General features: G+C 44.1%; 1 protein-coding gene across 1 annotated transcript in view; it reads left to right on the forward strand.

Moving 5' to 3' along the window:
- Nucleotides 1-17295, forward strand: part of LOC102748142 (sodium/potassium/calcium exchanger 3) — a 124590-nt gene that overhangs the window by 103614 nt on the left and 3681 nt on the right. The window contains exon 13 of the mRNA XM_081831983.1: nucleotides 14964-15029. Coding sequence (XP_081688109.1) covers nucleotides 14964-15029 — 66 coding nt within the window. The remainder of the gene's footprint in view (nucleotides 1-14963; nucleotides 15030-17295) is intronic.

Here is a 17295-nt window from a genome sequence, read left to right on the forward strand (position 1 = left end):
GAATGACAGTATTCCTTACATTTTAATTTGTCTTTATTTCATTTCTGAGATTTGGAGGACAGCTTCATGGCACAGTACTATTCTTTTTTTTTTTTTTTTTTTTTAAACACAGGCTTTACCCCGGCATTCTGACCACAGGAAGCTCCATGAGGGTGAGCTTCCTTGTGGCACATAGTATGGGGCGTGTACATACTTGAGCCATGAAAAAAGTGTCAAATATATTGGGAATAGCACAACCTAACTTCCTTTGGAAATGCTACTAGTGACCCTCTGTCATTATTTAATCATACTCAGTCTTGGGTGTCTCCCTCCCTCCACAGGCTGCTCTTTGTAATGTTCCGTCTCTCATTTTATGGTTCACATTTAGATCCCATCTTCATTGGCACCCCAGACTCTGCCTAGCTTCTATGCCCCTTAACCCAGCTCAGAGCACTGGGTGTGGATCTGTTGAGTTCCCCAGCAAACCCACCTGGTGTGTTCTTGTTTCATTTCCTCACTTACCACTTATCAAAGTTATGAAGAAGTAAAAGTCAGACCTGTGTGAATTTTAACTACTTTTTGTTGCCTCTGGTGAAGACTAGAGAGTAGTGGCTAAAGAGCAGGCAGCAAAAAGATGAAAAGAAACCATACTCTAAATATCCTGGAAAATTGATCCATGAATAATAGACTTTTACCACATTGACTCTCTCCAGCAGCAGGGGATGCACAGACAGGGGCAGGGGATGCACATCCTTCCAGTGTCCCTAAGATCCATTGATCCATTGTGTTTATTTTTTCTTTACTGTGGTTACAACGTACAATTGTATAAGGTAAAATCAAAACCTTTCCAAACAACAACAACAACAACTCATTCTAGATACAAACCAGTTCCTCCCCACAGCTTTGAAATCTCCCTGACTGAACATGGACATCAGACCTGAAATTCCAATTCAGCAAAGCACATTGTCTGCCGTAAATGAGCCCCACTGATCTGCCCTCCTTTCCCATCCTTCTGACATTCTCCCAACACTCTTTAGAGAGCAGAAAATTAAGCATAATTTTCATTCAGTAATATCCACAGCCATGAAAACATACGCTTTTCAGGTTCCAAACTTTAGTGACAGGGCAACATCATGAAGACAAAAATTCAGGCCCTCTTAGATGTTTGGCTCAAATTCATGTTTTCCATCTGTAGATGACATCATTGGGTCACTCTGGTCATTCTGCTGGGATTGTGCAAGGAGCACATCTAATCCTGTGGTTGAAGATTACCCTGAACTGAAGTGGAGGGGAAAATATAGGAGAAGAAACAGGCCACTTTGGTGATCAACAGCCATGGCACATAGGAGAGTGCTCCTGGGGGAACTTTTGGTCAGAAGACTGGAAAAAGACATGTCATGTTATATTTTCATCCAAATGCTATTTCTGTACTCAGTTCCAAAGAGATCTTCATTTTATGCCCAGGATACAAGCATCCAATGTAGGCCTCGCTTTGAAGCAGAAAATCAGTAATTAATCTATAAACTGTTCATGAACCTCAGGGAAATCAAAATTTTTTTATATATGGTGTGAGATAAGGGTCCAGTTTCATTGTTTTGAATGTGGACATATGTTTGTTTTAGCAACATGTGTTAAAAAGGAGATTTCATTTTGAACTTTTAAAATTCAAAGGAAAATATTTAACTTATTTTTTTATTTATTTTTATAAAATTTGAGTATAGTTGGCACAAAATATTACATTAGTTTCAGTTGTACAACTTAGTGTTTTGACAAGTTAATACATTATGCTTTGTTCACCACAAGTATAGTTACTGTCTGTCCCATTACATCACTATTACAGTATCATTGACTGTATTCCTTATACGCTTTTACTCCCATGGCTTACTCATTCCATAACTGGAGGCCTTCACCCATTTTGCCCAACACCCCACCTCCCTCCCCTCTGGCAACAATCAGTTTATTCTCTGTACTTATAAGTCTAATTCTGCTTGTTGTTTGCATATTCACATTTTTAGATTCCACTTATGAGTGGAATCATAATAGTACTTGTCTTTCTCAGCCTGACTTATTTCACTTAGCCTAATACCCTCTAGGTCCATCCATGTTGTCTCAAATGGCATGATCCCATCCTTTGTTATGGCAGTGTAGTATTCCACTATAAATACGTGTGTGTGTGTGTGTGTGTGTGTGTGTGTAGGTATATATGCATACACACACACACACACTACATCTTCCTTATCAATTCATCTATTGATGGATGCTTAGGTTCCTTCCATGTCTTGACTATTGTAAATAGGCGTGCATTTATCTTTTTGAGTTAATGTTTTTGTTTTCTCTTAGTAAACATCCAGTAGTGGAATTACTGGATCATATGGTATTTCTATTTTTAACTATTTGAGGAACCTCCATACTGTTTTCCACAGTGGCTGCACCAATTTACATTCTCACCAACAGTGCACAAGTGTTCCTTTTTCTCCACATCCTTGCAAATACTTCTTATTTCTTGTCTTTTTTATTTTAGCCATTCTGACAGAGGTGAGGTGATATCTCATTGTGGTTTTGATTTGCATTTCCCTGATAATGTGACATTAAGCATCTTTTCATGTGTCTGTTGGCTATCTGTATATCTTCTTTGGAAAAATATCTACTTACTTTTCAGTAATATTCATGACTTAGCTATTAGGAAGCTATGTAGTCTAGAACCCTGGACTTTATAAGTAGTAAAATCTTAACTATTAGGAAAAGTTTTGAGCCTAACTGAGTCAGAATGAAAAGGTGAATGGTCAAGAAGGAGGGAAGGACAGCCAGGTGAGCTGAATTAGGGAGAGACAGTAACAAAAGCATCCTCAGATCCTAGTGGCATTCTTTAAAATGCTACTTTTTTAGTATTTTACTCAGATAGTTTGATGTCTTTGGTTGAGAGGGCATTCAATGAAGAGGAAATACCATAAGCAAAAGAATACCTCAGGTCCTGACCACATGCCTAGCTCTCTAGCCCTTTCACATGCTGCCCAAATACAGCGTCACACTGCACATTGCATAATCTCTTCTCCATGTCCCTGTTGATCTATTCTCTTTCCTATCTTGTCTGATAGTTATGCACCCACATCATCTACCTGCTACTAGAGTCTGAATGTAGGACCATGTCCACTTTATGTTTGCCATTCACACTGTACACTTTGCCATCTTACACATAGCAGGACATTTTACTTGTTTAAATAGAGAATAAATTTTATTTCATCAAAGGTGGGGGCAAGCAACTCCTCATACATCAATAGCTCCTGAGAGCTTTACCATATTTCAGCTCAGGTAAAAAAAAAAAATTATATTCATGGTGGTGATTCTGAGTCATCAAGAAAAAGTTATGAAACATATTCATCAAAAACAGTTAAGTTGTTGGCCTATAGAGAGATGGACTTTAATTTTCTGGGAGACTTTACTTCTACAGGCTACATCTTTGCCTAGTAATGGTAGACCAAAATAGTGGCCCAGGATCTGGCCCAATCAAGCTGTGTCTTTTGGTTTTCCTGGAAGCCAGGGGTCCCAGAAAATAACCATCTGGAACCAGATCACCTCACAGAAGGGGTAAAGGGGCTGCTATGAGGGGCTTCTCTTGTCCTTTTCCAGCTCATTCTTCAGGTGTCAGCTTGGATGTCTACTGTGATCTCCCAAGCATGGGTCAGGTCTCATTCCTGTGTTTTTAAGCAGCTCCCATCATAGCTTACCTTTGGCCCTTTGTCTGAGTCTCCCCCAGACAGGTGATCTCCCTGAGGGCAAGAACTGTACCCATCTTATGCATTTGTTTTTCCTCTATGCCTGGTAGTGCCTGGTACTTAGAAGGTGCTCAAAAATATTTGTTGGATGGATGGAAGCATGCATGGATGCATGGATAGATGGATAGATGGATGGATGGATGGATAGATGATCCTAACTTTTCCACCTTGGGTGGAAAACATGTGAACAGAACAGAATAAAGCAAAAGGATGACCTGAGAAGAGAGCAAGGGGGAAGAAAACAGCAATAGGAATAGCTTAGGGGCACCTGGATGGCTCAATCAGTTCAGCATCCAACTCTTGGTTTCAGCTCAGGTCATGATCTCATGGGTCACTCAGTGGGGAGTCTGCTTGAGATTCTCTCCCTCTGCCCCTCTCCCCACTCATATATGTGCTTGCTCTCTCTCTTTCAAATAAATAAATCTTTTTTTAAGTCCTTTTTAAAAAAAGAATAGCTTAATATTCATTGAGTACCTACTATATGCACACGTGGCCTCATCTAATCCTGACAATAGCTAAATAAAGCAAGGATTACTTCTTCAACCAACATTGTTGTTTGTGCAGCTGCTAAATGTGCCAAGAACTTGGTGAGGTGCTGGGAACACAGAATGATAAGATAGAGTAGATACTTCCTCTTAGAACGTGCACCAGGGTGGGGAAGACAGACAGTCAGTGAGTGACAAGTACATGAGCGTGCTAACTTGGGAGAGCAAAAGCCTCATGAAGGTAATGATGTGATAGGGTGGGTGGCACACATCACTGTGGATTCTTTGGATAGGGAGGTGGGTTCTGTGCTGAGGAGCAAAAGATAAAGAAGAGCTGGGTGTTTGCAGGGCAGGGGGAACATTCTAGAAAGAGGGGGCTGCAAGTGCCAAGGCACTGAGGCATGCTGTATCTGAGACTAGAAGGGAAGCCAGGCAATAGAAACGCAGGGGTGAGGTGGGCAGGGGTCATGGGTTTCATTCTAAGTGCACTGCTGTCCCAAGTCCTCTTCTGCAGATCAGGCAACCACAGCTCAGAGAGTTTGTCACAGTCAAAAATAGGCAGAAAGAAGACAGTGAGACTTTTATCTCTCCCCAGAACACCAGAGACTAAAGCAGGAGGGAAGACTATTGCTAAAAGTAAATGGTGCCACGTTCTGCATGGAGCACTGGGTGTTGTGCACGAACAATGAATCATGGAACACTTTATCTAGAACTAATGATGTAATGTATGGGAATTAACATAAGAATAAAAAAATAAAAAAATAAAGTAAATGGTGCCACAATGCCACCATGCACAGTTGAGGGCACAGGAATGCGGGTGATGTCGCTGGCGTGGGATTTTAGACCGTATCCATCCTGAGTTTGAATCTTCGCTAGAAGAGAAGAAAGGATCTGCTTATAAGGCTAAAGCAAGCTCTGCAGCTTTACATAAAGAAAGAAGGACCTGACAAATCATAAAAGACTCTTAATCATAGGAAACAAACTGAGGGTTGCTGGAGGGTGGGGGGAGGGAGGATAGGGTAACTGGGTAATGAACATTAAGGTGGGCACGTGATGTAATGAGCACTGGGTATGATATAAGACTGATGAATCACTGACCTCCACCTCTGAAACCAATAATACATTATATGTTAATTAATTGAATTTAAATTTTTTAAAAAGGAAGGAAACAACTCCTGACCTGCAGATTCCCATCCTAAAACACCCACAGACATCGTGGCAGCTAAAATTCTCACTGCCCTAGGCCATGGTGCATTATATGTCTACAATGGTTTTCCTACTGAAGGTTGGAGGAAACATTCTGGATCCTTCCATGAGGATTACATGTTTATTCAGTCCCTTGGTCCCCACCTGGCTTTCACCAGGCCCCCCCTGGCCAGCCCCCAATGCCCAGCCACATTTGGGGGACATCTCTGTGTAACCTCATGAAGTGATACAGAACTCACTTGGAAAAATAGTTTCAGTTTCATGAAAAAGCAAACTTAAGGGTTTATTTGCCATGAGCATTTTGCCTTCCCTCTTCACCTCCAACTTTTCCTGGGAGAGAGGCTTCATTTCTGGAAGGACACTCAGGGACCTCCTTCCATGTAGCATGGCAGTAAATCCCATGACATCTCAGCATCCCTCACATCAGAAGCTAGAAGCCCGCGTGGGTTTAATCGCCCCTCCTGCCCTCATAATGGACCTGCTGACAATTCTGAAGCAATTTTTCCATCTCTACCAGATGGGGCTTCTAAGTCATAATTACTGGATAATTACCATCAAGACGGCTGTTTTGTGCATAGTATTAGGTTCAGGCATTTGATGGTGAGGAATAAATGCAGTTTTACAGATTTTGACATTTCTTAGCACTTGTGGTTTGCTCAGAAGCCAGCTAGCTACCTAAGTGCCTGAAACATTTCTAAAAGTCAGAGTTTGGAAAATGAGCACTTCTTGTCCCATTTTTGTGATGAATGTCTGTTCCACATGCTCTAACAGATTTAAGAAGGTCACCAGGCAAGCTCTGGGAAGCAAGGACAAAACTCAGATCTCTGAGCTAGGGCTTAGAAATGCAAAATGAATCCACAAAGTAATAGAGGGAGAAAGAGTTTATTATTTTTTTTTCCAAGCCAAGAGCCCATCTAACTCCAGAATCCACAAAGGTAAAAGGAAGAGGTGATCAGAAACATTCTTATCCCATACTTTCTGCCCAGTTCATTCTTTTTCTGATCAAACATTAACGAAATGCTTACTGTGTGCTAAGCTGGTAACCCCCACTGGGGATGCCTCGGTGAGCAGGCCAGACACTGTCCTGTGCCCCTGGGACTGTAGCCTCTGGAAGGAGACAGTTACACAAGAAATACCAAAACAAAGTGTGATGCACGCCCCCCTAGAGCTGGTTGTGTGGGAGTTGCTCGGTATATGGCAGGGGTTAGGAAGGTAAGGAAGTGATGCTTATTCTGAGAATCTGAGATTATCAGGAGCCAAGCAGGTAAAGAATGTGAGAGGAACAGTTTGTAGAAGACCAAGATCCAAGAAAGCTTCACACACTGAAGGATCTGAGGGTGGCACCTGGGATGGGGGGAGAGGTTTGGGGGGCAGGAAGTGGCAAAGTGGAGGGATGAGTGGCTGGGGTGAATTTAGAGATAGAGAGGGACCATGTGCTAAAGGATATGGTGAGCTAAAGCCAAGGCAGTGGGAAAATGAAGGAGGGAGTGGTGTGATTGCATGTGCCTCTTAGGAAGAAGATTCTGACTACTACACAGAGAAGAGTTTGGAGCCAGATCAGACTGATGACAGCAAGACCTGTTACGAGGCATTTGAAGGAGAGAGAAAATATAGTGACCTAGACTAGGATAGTTGTGTAAGTTAGCTATTGCTACCTTAATGCCATGTAACAAACCATCCCCAAACTCAGCAGCCTGCATACATTATCATGTATTTCTCATTCATGCATCTGCAAGGTGACAGGTGTTTGGCCAATCTAGGTTTAGCTCCAAGCTTCAGACGGGGCTATTCCTTGTATCTCTCATCCTCTTTGGACCAGTGACTTCCTGAGACACATTCCTTGCAGGATGAACACACAAGAGGTCATGTCAATGATGGAAGTATATTTCAAACCTATGTTTTTGTTAAATCCACTAATATCCTATTGGCCAAGCAAATCACATGGCCAAGCCCAACTCCAAGAGGCAGAGAAATGCCTCTGCCCACCATGAGGCTGTGGAAAGGGGGTGGACACAGAACTCTGACAGTGGGGCCCTGGAGCTGCCTCTTACAGGCTCTGGAGAACTGAACGGCTCTTTGTAACCTTGCCTTCAGTGAGGCCATATTGGTAACTTACACCCAGCCAGAGTGGAGTGTTTCAGCCATGGAAAGAAGCAGAATGCCAAAATGCCACTAATAAGGCCAGTCTACAAACTGTTCCCACAGCATCTGGTTAGGGAGTTTGGGGGCAGTTTGCTGGCATCTTACTGAATGATTCTTCTTGAGGTTGTCCTAGCAGAGCTCCTGTATTTACAGTCCCCCATGGATGGGCTTCCCTGGGTTGCCTAAGGCCTGAAGCCTATTCATTTCACTACCCCAGTTTAGATCCTCGCAGAAACCATTCAATCCTGAGACAAAGATTTGAGGTGAGGTGGGTATTGGGGAGGGGCAAGAAACTCCCAACAGAGGAGTGGGGATGGGCAGGGAGATGGGCAGGGAAGGCAGCCAGCCGAAGTCATGGTGACTGGAGCTGAGTCCCTGGAGGGTGGGGGGCTCTAGCAAATGGTGTACACTCCCATCTCAGAATGACCACATCTGAGGGGCAGGGGAGCTACGTGTTTATGCACCCACCCCAAAAGTCATTGGTACAGGGTAGCTTGGCACTTCCGGAGTTCAGGAAAAAACCCTTGAGGCACAGACACTGGTATTGTTGTGGAGAGGCAGCTGGTTCCACAAAAATGGTAAGAAGGGGGCACTGGGACATGGATGCGGTCCCAGAGGTATCTGCCACACTGGCATCTGTGGTTCTTAAAGTTTATTCAGGATGGTTTCAGAAATGATAAGCAGGAAAGGTCAAGATGCCACTTTTGAGGGTTCGTAATGGGTGAAGAGAACTCTAGCATTTTCCCTGTGCCCTGCAGGGTGCAAGGAAAAGTCTAGAATTTACTGTCGGAATTCCAATTTTCAGTCTACACTGATCCCTTACCAGCTTCCTGGCCTTGTGTGATATTATGATTTATAGTAAGAAATACATGTTTGATCTTCATCCCTGTTTCTAGCACAGAGCTCCTAAAACTTCTGGAATTTTCCCAATGATGAGAGCTATAAGGTGTCTTCTGTTATGTAATGAGGTGACTTTCCTATCCCATCTAAGGGTGGGAGCTGGTTGCCAGGAGAACCAACCACGTGATTAAAAGGTTGAAACTTTCAAAAAAAAAAAAGGTTGAAACTTTCAGTCCTACCCCTGACAGGGAGAGGAGAGAGGCTGGAAGTTGAATCATTGCCAATAGCCAATGATTTAATCAATTCCCTATGCAGTGGAGCCTCTATACAAACGCAGAAGGACAGGGTTCCGAGAGCTTCCGGGTTAGTGAACATGTGGAGATTTGGGGAGAGTGGTTTGCTCCAAGACAGCATGGAGGCTCTGCTCCCTTTCCCCATACCTCGCCCTGTTCATCTCCTCCATCTGGCTGCCCCTACAAGTTATACCTTTTATAACACACCCGTCATCTAGTCAATAAAATGTGTTCCTCAGTTCTGTGAGCCACTCTAACAAACTAACCAAGACCAAGGAGGGGGTCCTTGGAATCTCCAATCTATAACTAGTCCATCAGAAGCACAGGTGAGACCTGGACTTGTGATTGGTATCTGGGGGCAGGCAGGGCAGTCTTGTAGGACTGAGCCCTTTCCCTGTGCGATCTGATGTTGTCACTGGGTAAATAGTGTCAGAAGTGCATTAAATTGTTAGGGCGTCTGGGTGGCTCAGTCAGTTAAGCGTCTACCTTCCGCTCAGGTCATGATCCCGGAGTCCTGGGATCGAGTCCCACATCAAGCCCCGCATCAGGTTCCCTGCTCAACAGGAAGTCTGCTCCTCCCTCCGCCCTTCCCCCCTGCTCATGCTCTCTCTCTCTCTCAAATAAATAAATAAATTCTTTAAAAAAAAGAAAAAAAGAATTGAGTTAAATTGTAGGACACCCATCTGGGGTCACTGAAATGCTTGGATGTGTGGGGAAAACCCACACCCACACACGAATGGGAACTGGTGAGCAGAATCTTACCTTGGCCAAGTGCTGAACTTCCCAGAGCATCAGTTGTCTCATCTTTACGTGGGGAGAACAAACCCACCCTACCTACCTCCGAGTCGCCACTAGAATTCGACACAGCCCTGTGTTTGTGAGAGCCCTCTGGATGGGACAGGACTCAGGCACCAGCTGCCATTGAAGCGCCTCTTCTCTGTAGGCTTATTCACTTTCTCACCTCATTTAATTGTTCTGGGAAAGAGATTCCCACCCAGCGATATTTTACAACATCAAACCAAGGCTAGACACATCCATTTGGAGCCTACACCCACATGAATGTTCAAACTACCCAAATCTGAAAATGCAAAGTGACATGCGCATGCATTCCAGGTCATAAATAAATTAGCAAAAATATAGGGGCTCCTTATTTTTCCTAAAAGAATTCCTCTGGATGTGTACAGTTGACTTCAAACCATAGAGATATTTTAAACTATAATATGGGGAAGTCAAAATCTTTGAGGCTAGGGATTTTGGATCCCCAAACTGTAGGATTTAGGGAACTACTTATGAACCGTGTGCAGAAATAAAGCTAGGTCTGAATGGGTGTCTGTGTGTGCATGCAGATGAAAAAATATACATGCATCATGGGCTAAATTTCTGTTGACTTGGCAACCAGCCAGCCTTCTGTTTTCTCTGCAACAATTGCCATGAGGGAATTAGAGAATGAATTCCGTATTTTGAAGGAAAGAGATAAAAACAGTGTTCAATGTCAGAGCAATTGTACCTTGCCTGCTCTTTGGTGGGCATTGCCATGGAGATTTGCTGCATTTGCACTTAATGGACCCTGTATCTGTGACTCAGGAAGCAGGGAAACCATTGTTTAGATCAACACTATGCACGGCTAGAGCTCCAAGTCTTTTGCAAAGGTAGTTCAGAGATGAGACGGGTCCATGTTATTGCTGGCTTGCACGATCCAAGAAACTAGATTTTAAGGGGGTTGAGTTAAATTTGCTGCCCTTGGGGAAACTTATTGGGGTGATGGAAATGTTTTATATCTTGTTGAGATGTGGGTTACATGGGTACATGCATTTGTCAAAACTTAGCCAGTAGGAGAGATTTGAGCCTTTACTGTATGCAAATTATGCCTTTTTTTTTTTTTACAAAAAAACCTATTTTGGTGCCCTCTCACTGTGTTGCTTAAAAAGATCAGCTTAAAACCACCCCCACATCAGTCTCCTCATCCAGCTCTGAAATCTTGGCCCTTGCCACCCAGCCTTACTACCTCCAATGTGCACACACACCCCATGTGTGTGCACACACGTGCACAAGCATACACACATGCTCAGCATCACCCGCAGATGTTTATTTAAACGTACAATATATGTAGACAAGTGGGGAGCTAGGTGCTAGGTGGAAGGAGGAAAAACTGAAGACCCAGGCATCTGCCATCAGAGCAGTGGGACGAGCTGGGGAGGTAAGAAGGCTACCCAGGCAAGGTCAGGACATGATCTGCATCAGAAGTGAGGATAGGGCCTGCGAGGGCTCAGTGAACTTGGAAGAGACAAAAGGACTGAGGGAGGGATGGGCAGAATAGAGGGAGGTAAAAAGGAGGTATGCACCCCATCTGACAAGACTGAGGGTCCAAAAGGGAGACAGAAGTGTACTAAGGTGAGGAAAGTGGATCTCCCCTGTTTGGAGAGGCTCCTAGTGCAGCTAGAGAGAGAGGATCCCGGTGCATGAGTGTGTTTGAGGTCCCAGCAGACCCCCTGGCTGTCTTCATTATCTCCATTCCTGCTTCTCCTGTGGGTGAGAGGGGCCACTGTAGGTCTCTTTTCGTTGTGTTTGTGAATTATAAAATCAATGCATGTTAATAGCCCAAACTAGAAGCAAGCCAGATGTCCATAAACAAGAGAATAATTAATAAGCCGTGATATATTTATGCTGTTATAAAAAGAAATGAGCTATTGATGCAATGAAAAATACGAAGGAAATGAAGAAATCTTTAAAAATTATGCTGAGTAAAAGAATTCTGGTGTAAAAGAACGCACATTATAGGGATCCATTTATATGAGTTTCTTGGACGGGCTAAGCTTAGAAGCAGTGATTGATCCTGGGTGAGACTGATAAGGGAACAAGAGAACTTTCTGGGGAGGATGGAAGTGGTCTCTATCATGGCCACAGTTGAGGTAACACAGGTATATGCATTTCTCAGAACCCACTGAACAGTGCAATCACGATTTGTGAATTTCACCATATGGAAATTGCATCTAGAAACAAAAGACCTTTGAACTATAATCAAGCCCTTTGGTAAAATGATATAATAAAATGGTGTCATTCTTTCAATTTTTCTGAATGCTTGAAAACTTTCATAATAAAATGTTAGGTGAAAAAAAGGCTATACGCATTCTTAAAAAAAATAATAAAGTGGGGAAAGGGGACAGTGAGTGTTGGACAGGATTGCATTGCTCCTGGAATACCATCCAGAAATGGCAGCCAGGGTCTCCCTGCTCCCAGCCTCTCTCTGAGCAGTCCACCCTGCTCCATTTCACTTCTGCAAGGAAATGGATTCATTGTCTGTTCATTGGTTACATATTGAAGCATGTGGTCTTTGCTCAGCCCTGTGCCCGGCAGAGGATAAAGTCAGACGTGGTCCCCCATCCTTATGATGTTTGTCATCTACTGAGGCTTTGATCAGGGGGCTGCTGGGTGGTGAGTTTATAAAAGAAGCAGCCAGGGGTACCAGGGAAGGGATTAGGCAGCTCATGAGTTGAATGGAGAATAATGGCCCAGACACATTGAGAACTCACTATACACTGGGTCCTGTTCAAGCTTTTTAACATGGATTAATTCAGTTAATCCTCACAACCACCTCATGAGGTGAGAATTGTATTATCTCCATTTTACTTCTCAGAAAACTGGGGCATGGGGAAGTTAAGTCATTTTCCATGATGATACAGCAACTCGGTGACCGAGCAGGGATTCAGAAGGGGTTCAGTGAACTGGATCTGGAGTCCGTGCCCTAAATCGGGGGTCAGCAGACTTTCTGGAAAGGGCCAGAGGGGAAATATTTTAGGCCTCGTGGGCCATATGGTCTCTATGAAACTTCTCGACTCTGCCACTGCAGAAGTAGACAATATACAAATGAACGAGCTGAGCTCCAATAAATTTCATCTACAAAACCAGGCGATGGGCCAGATTTTGTTGGCCAACTCTTGCCCCAAACCATCCATAGTCTCCAGTGATTGGGAGATGTTCAAGTTGGACCCACAGGCAACTGAAGGAAACCTAATTCCTTACTGTCATGTACATGTGGAGGTGGGGATTCAGATAGCAAGGAATCAATACAGGCTTTGAGAGTCCCGGTCTGTAATGAATGAAAAAAACAGAAGTTACCCCTGGGTGCATGTGGCAATCTGTTACCAAAGGGACACTGCAGAGGAAAAGGTGAAAATGTAAAAAATACTCAGAAACCCCACTGAGTCAGTTGTCTTTAGTCTTTGGAGCCAGATTTACAATTTTAGAAGCACCACTCTTTGAGATTTTATGTCAGTGGAGGAAGAGTAAAGTTCCAAAGCTCTAGTTGAATATGATTGATTTTGAAGACAGAAGGCTTGGCCAAAGAGAATTTTCCTGCTTAGAGCTTGGCTGTCACTAGCTCTTGGTTTCCTAGGGGCAGGAAATCACTTTACTCAATTCTTGTTGCTGACAAGGATTCAACCCTAGGGCTCAAAGGGTGAGCTGGGCTGGGAATGCACTGGCCACGTGCTTAGCAGAATCCATGCAATGTTGACAATTAAGAGTTCAAAAGGGTTTCTGAGAGAGATGATTTGAGTCCTTTGCTCTTAAAAAGGCATTTGGTGGCTGGGAATAATTTCCAGCTGCAGTTCAGCAGATGGTTGGCTCACATGGATTGTGCCAGCAGGGGAGAGGGTCAGAACATTACATAAAGAGATATGTTATGCTCCTGGGTCCCCACACAAAGGTTTTGACTGTTAAGGGCATGGAGTTTCCTGTCACCAAAAGGTAAACCGAACACACCCACCTATAGAGACACCCACATGTTCCCATACCTACACCCCAGGGTTGAACTGGTAAAAGGGTGGCAAGAGGCGCCTTGAGCCTTGTCAGAAGGGCCCCAAACCACTTCTACTAATAATCACCACTCAGTTCTCTAATGAAATGATCAACCTGCCTTGCTTTTCCTTCCTGTGGATACAGATGGAGCCTTTGACTCCCAGCAGGACAGTGTATGTTGGTGGGGAGCTCTATGGTCCCCAAACCTCCATGCAGATAAGACTTTCCAAGAGAACTGGTGAAAATGAATGTCAGAGTCCCAGCCCCAAAACCCGTGGAGATCAGAAGTGGATTTAGCCTCAGTAGTGGCTTAAAGTCAGTGTTTCTTAAACTTTCTCACACATCAGAACCACCTGGAGGGTTTATTAAAACACTTGGATGGGCCCATCCCCATAGTTTCTGATTCAGGAGGTCTGGGTGCAGCCTGAGTTCCTGCATTTCTAACAAGACCCCAGGTGATGCTGGTCCAGGGAGGACGCTTTGAGCATGGCTGCTCTAAGGCATACTTCCTATTTCAGGGTAGCCTATCTCATGACCTTGACCTAGGACAAGGCAGAAGGGACATCTTCTCTACACTATGAAAGAAACTCTGTAATATTTTTTGGCCCGGTTGGCCTCTAAATATTGGGCCCTGCCCAATACCGCAGCCAGTAATCACATGTGTCTCTTTAAATGTAAATCTGAATTAATTGAAGATAAGATTAAAATTTTTGTTCAGTTGTACGAGCCACATGTGCTTAATGGCTGCCATATGGGACAACACAGATACAGGACATTTTCATTATGGCAGAAAGTTCTACTGGACAGCGTTATTTTATAAGAATTCCAAAAATTGTTTCTCTCTTTCTCTTCAGTGTTTGGCAGCTAACCCCACTGTCTTACTCTGAAAGACAAAACAAAATCCTTTTACGAATATCAGGAATGGAATGTTAACTCTTTTATCTTCTTTGCTTGCTTACAAGAGCAAGACTCATCCATCTCTTCCCATCAAGTCTGGGGGCAGTTCACAGACAATTTAATGCAAAAGAGATAAAAAGTTTAGTAATATTTTTTCAAAATATTGCTCGCATCCCTCATGTCATGAGATTTATCCTAAAAGTTGTATGTCAAGAATGCTCCCTGGAGGCCAGGTCCACAGGGAAGTGTTGTGGGCACCAAGAATCAGGCCACACACGACAGGGAATTCAAGTGGCCATGGGGCAGCCCAGTGGACACTGACTCTGGAGGGATGAATGGGGTTGGACTGAGAGGGGACTAGACAAGGGAGCCCCTGGCTGTCCTAGGGAGGTGCACGTCCCTGCTCCCAGAGGCAGAGCATGGCTGTCGAAGCTCCCTTTTGTTTGCCATCCTAAAACAGAGATTTGCACTGACCACTATTCAGAGTTGCTTCAGCCCCTGCACTGAACAGATGCCTTTTTAGAAGCCTAACAGTGCATCCTTTCTTACAGATTCGGCTAAACAGCAGAGGACTCATCTACTCCGTGGGCTTACTCCTGGCCTCCGTCTTTGTCACGGTAGGGCTATAGCTCCTTCCCCTCTCCAGTTCCTGTGACTCCTCTCCCCTTACCTCCACTCCCACCCTTGAGTTCTTTGGCTACAGAGTTTGTTTGGACAACAGATGGGCTTGGCCTCCGGGTGGATGGGGACAATCGGCCTCCAGATGTCCCATCTCCTTCATGGCTGTTTCCTTTAGAAGTGGATCCTAGCAACTCACTAGAAAGCCTTCCCTCTTTATGAAAGGAGCCAGCCCTCTTCTGAGAAGCGTGGTCCTGCCTCATGCCAAGCCCAAGCCATTTTATCAAAAGCAAAGGGGAGATACCACTTTTTCTGCAAGATTAGTCAAGAGAAGGGTAGATTCCAATTATCTGTTCCAGGTTAATAAGCATCTCCATAAATCCATGGATTTGACCAATACTCAGAGACTAAGAACACATTGTTTTACTGACAATATACTTTTATGCCATTCCGCTATCTTGGCCATTGTATCTACTTGTATAATTTGATATTCCAACTCAGCTGACATGTTTTGGTGGAAATTGATTCACACCAACACATGGACTGGTCCACATGAAGTATCTGTTAACATACAAGTATGCAGTTGAATTTTCACATTAGAAAACATTGAGACGCAAGTGTTTCTTCTTAAAATTTTCAAGGAAACAGTCATTGAATTACACTGGCATGTGAACATCCATATGCTAGAGAATAGGAATTCAGAAGAGCAGACAGGAAGCTGGAGGTCATCGACAGGATCAGGCTGTGAGTCAGATGTCAAGGATTTGCTAAAGCAAACGCTGCCTTACACAAAAGTGAGAATCTATGCAATCCTTTGTTCTGTAGCTTAGGAGGTTCTTTGGGTCTCATGTGACTTAGGCTTATGGTACCTGTCATAGCCACACATTGTGCTCAATGCTTTGCATACATTTTCCCATTTGGAGCTCACCACATGCCCACCAGATAGACACTACATCAACCCCATTACACAGATGAACATCTGAGGCCTCTAGAGAAATTGACACCAAATGAATGAACGGGCAAGCCATCCGACCTCAGAGTGCATGCTTACAGCTACATTTGTACAACCTGTAGGAGATGGGGCTAGCCACCACCTGGGATGTTGAAATGGGGTTGCTGGAAGATGGAAGAGAAGTAGGTTTGTCGGGAGTAGGGGAAGAGCAATTTCAAACATCTTGAGCTTGCAGTGCCTGTTCAACACCCAAGGGAGAGTCAAAAAACCACTGGAAAGATGACTCTGAGTTCAGAAGAAACGTCCAAGCTGGAGGCCCCAGAATGTGGATGGTATTTAAAGCTGAGCAATTAGATGCAGGCAGCAAGGGGGTGAGCAAGAACAGAAAAGAGCAGAGGCCCAACGTCTGAGTCTTGGTGCCCTCTGGTAGTTAGAGGTCAGGATGATGATAATAAAACACCAAAAGAAACAGAATGAGCTGTTAGAGAGGTAGGAGAAAAACCAGGAAAGTATGGCATCTAGAAGCCAAGTGGAGAAGGTATTTCAGGGTGGAGGGAGTGATAGGCTCTGTCACGGGAGATGAGTCCTGAGCATTGGCCATTCAAGTTAGCAATACAACGTTATTGATGATCTTGATGAGAGTGTGGTTGTGTGGGGCAATGAGGCAGAAGGTTGAGTAGGACAAGTTCACAGAGAATGGAAGGAGAGAAATTGGACACAGTGGTATTTACAACTCTTTCAAGTCATCTTACTATAAAGAAAGGAGAGAAAAAATGTAGTTGTTTTTTAAGAGAGAAGTAGCAGCATTCTGGTATCCTGACTGGAGTAATCCAGGGGTAGGGCGGGGAGATGGAGATGAAAGGAGGGCAGTTGCTGGGGCCATGTTCTTGAATGGTGGGGGGGTGGGATTGTATGTGAAGGAGTGCACCATGGACAGGGCCATGGGCAGAGGGGCCTCACTAGCAGGAGAGAAGGCAAGCAAGTGGGTCTGGTGTTGGGAGCTCTGTGGATGGAACATGGTCATGTGCTGAGAGTGAAGGTAGAGAAGGCGGTGTGGGGTTCTGAGAAGAGGGGAGAGGCTGGAAACACCATCCAAGGAAGGGGAAGACAGTGCACTTAGGGAAATGTGGGATGATTGCCATAAATGGCCCACTTGACGTTTCTAGGCTTGAATTTTTTTTTAAATTTTTTTATTGTTATGTTAATCACCATACATTACATCATTAGTTTTTGATGTAGTGTTCCATGATTCATTGTTTGTGCATAACACCCAGTGCTCCATGCAGAACGTGCCCTCTTTAATACCCATCACC

The sequence above is a fragment of the Leptonychotes weddellii genome, chromosome 10 (assembly GCF_054177405.1).
Source record: "Leptonychotes weddellii isolate Sample4059 chromosome 10, ASM5417740v2, whole genome shotgun sequence".
Lineage (NCBI taxonomy): Eukaryota > Metazoa > Chordata > Mammalia > Carnivora > Phocidae > Leptonychotes > Leptonychotes weddellii.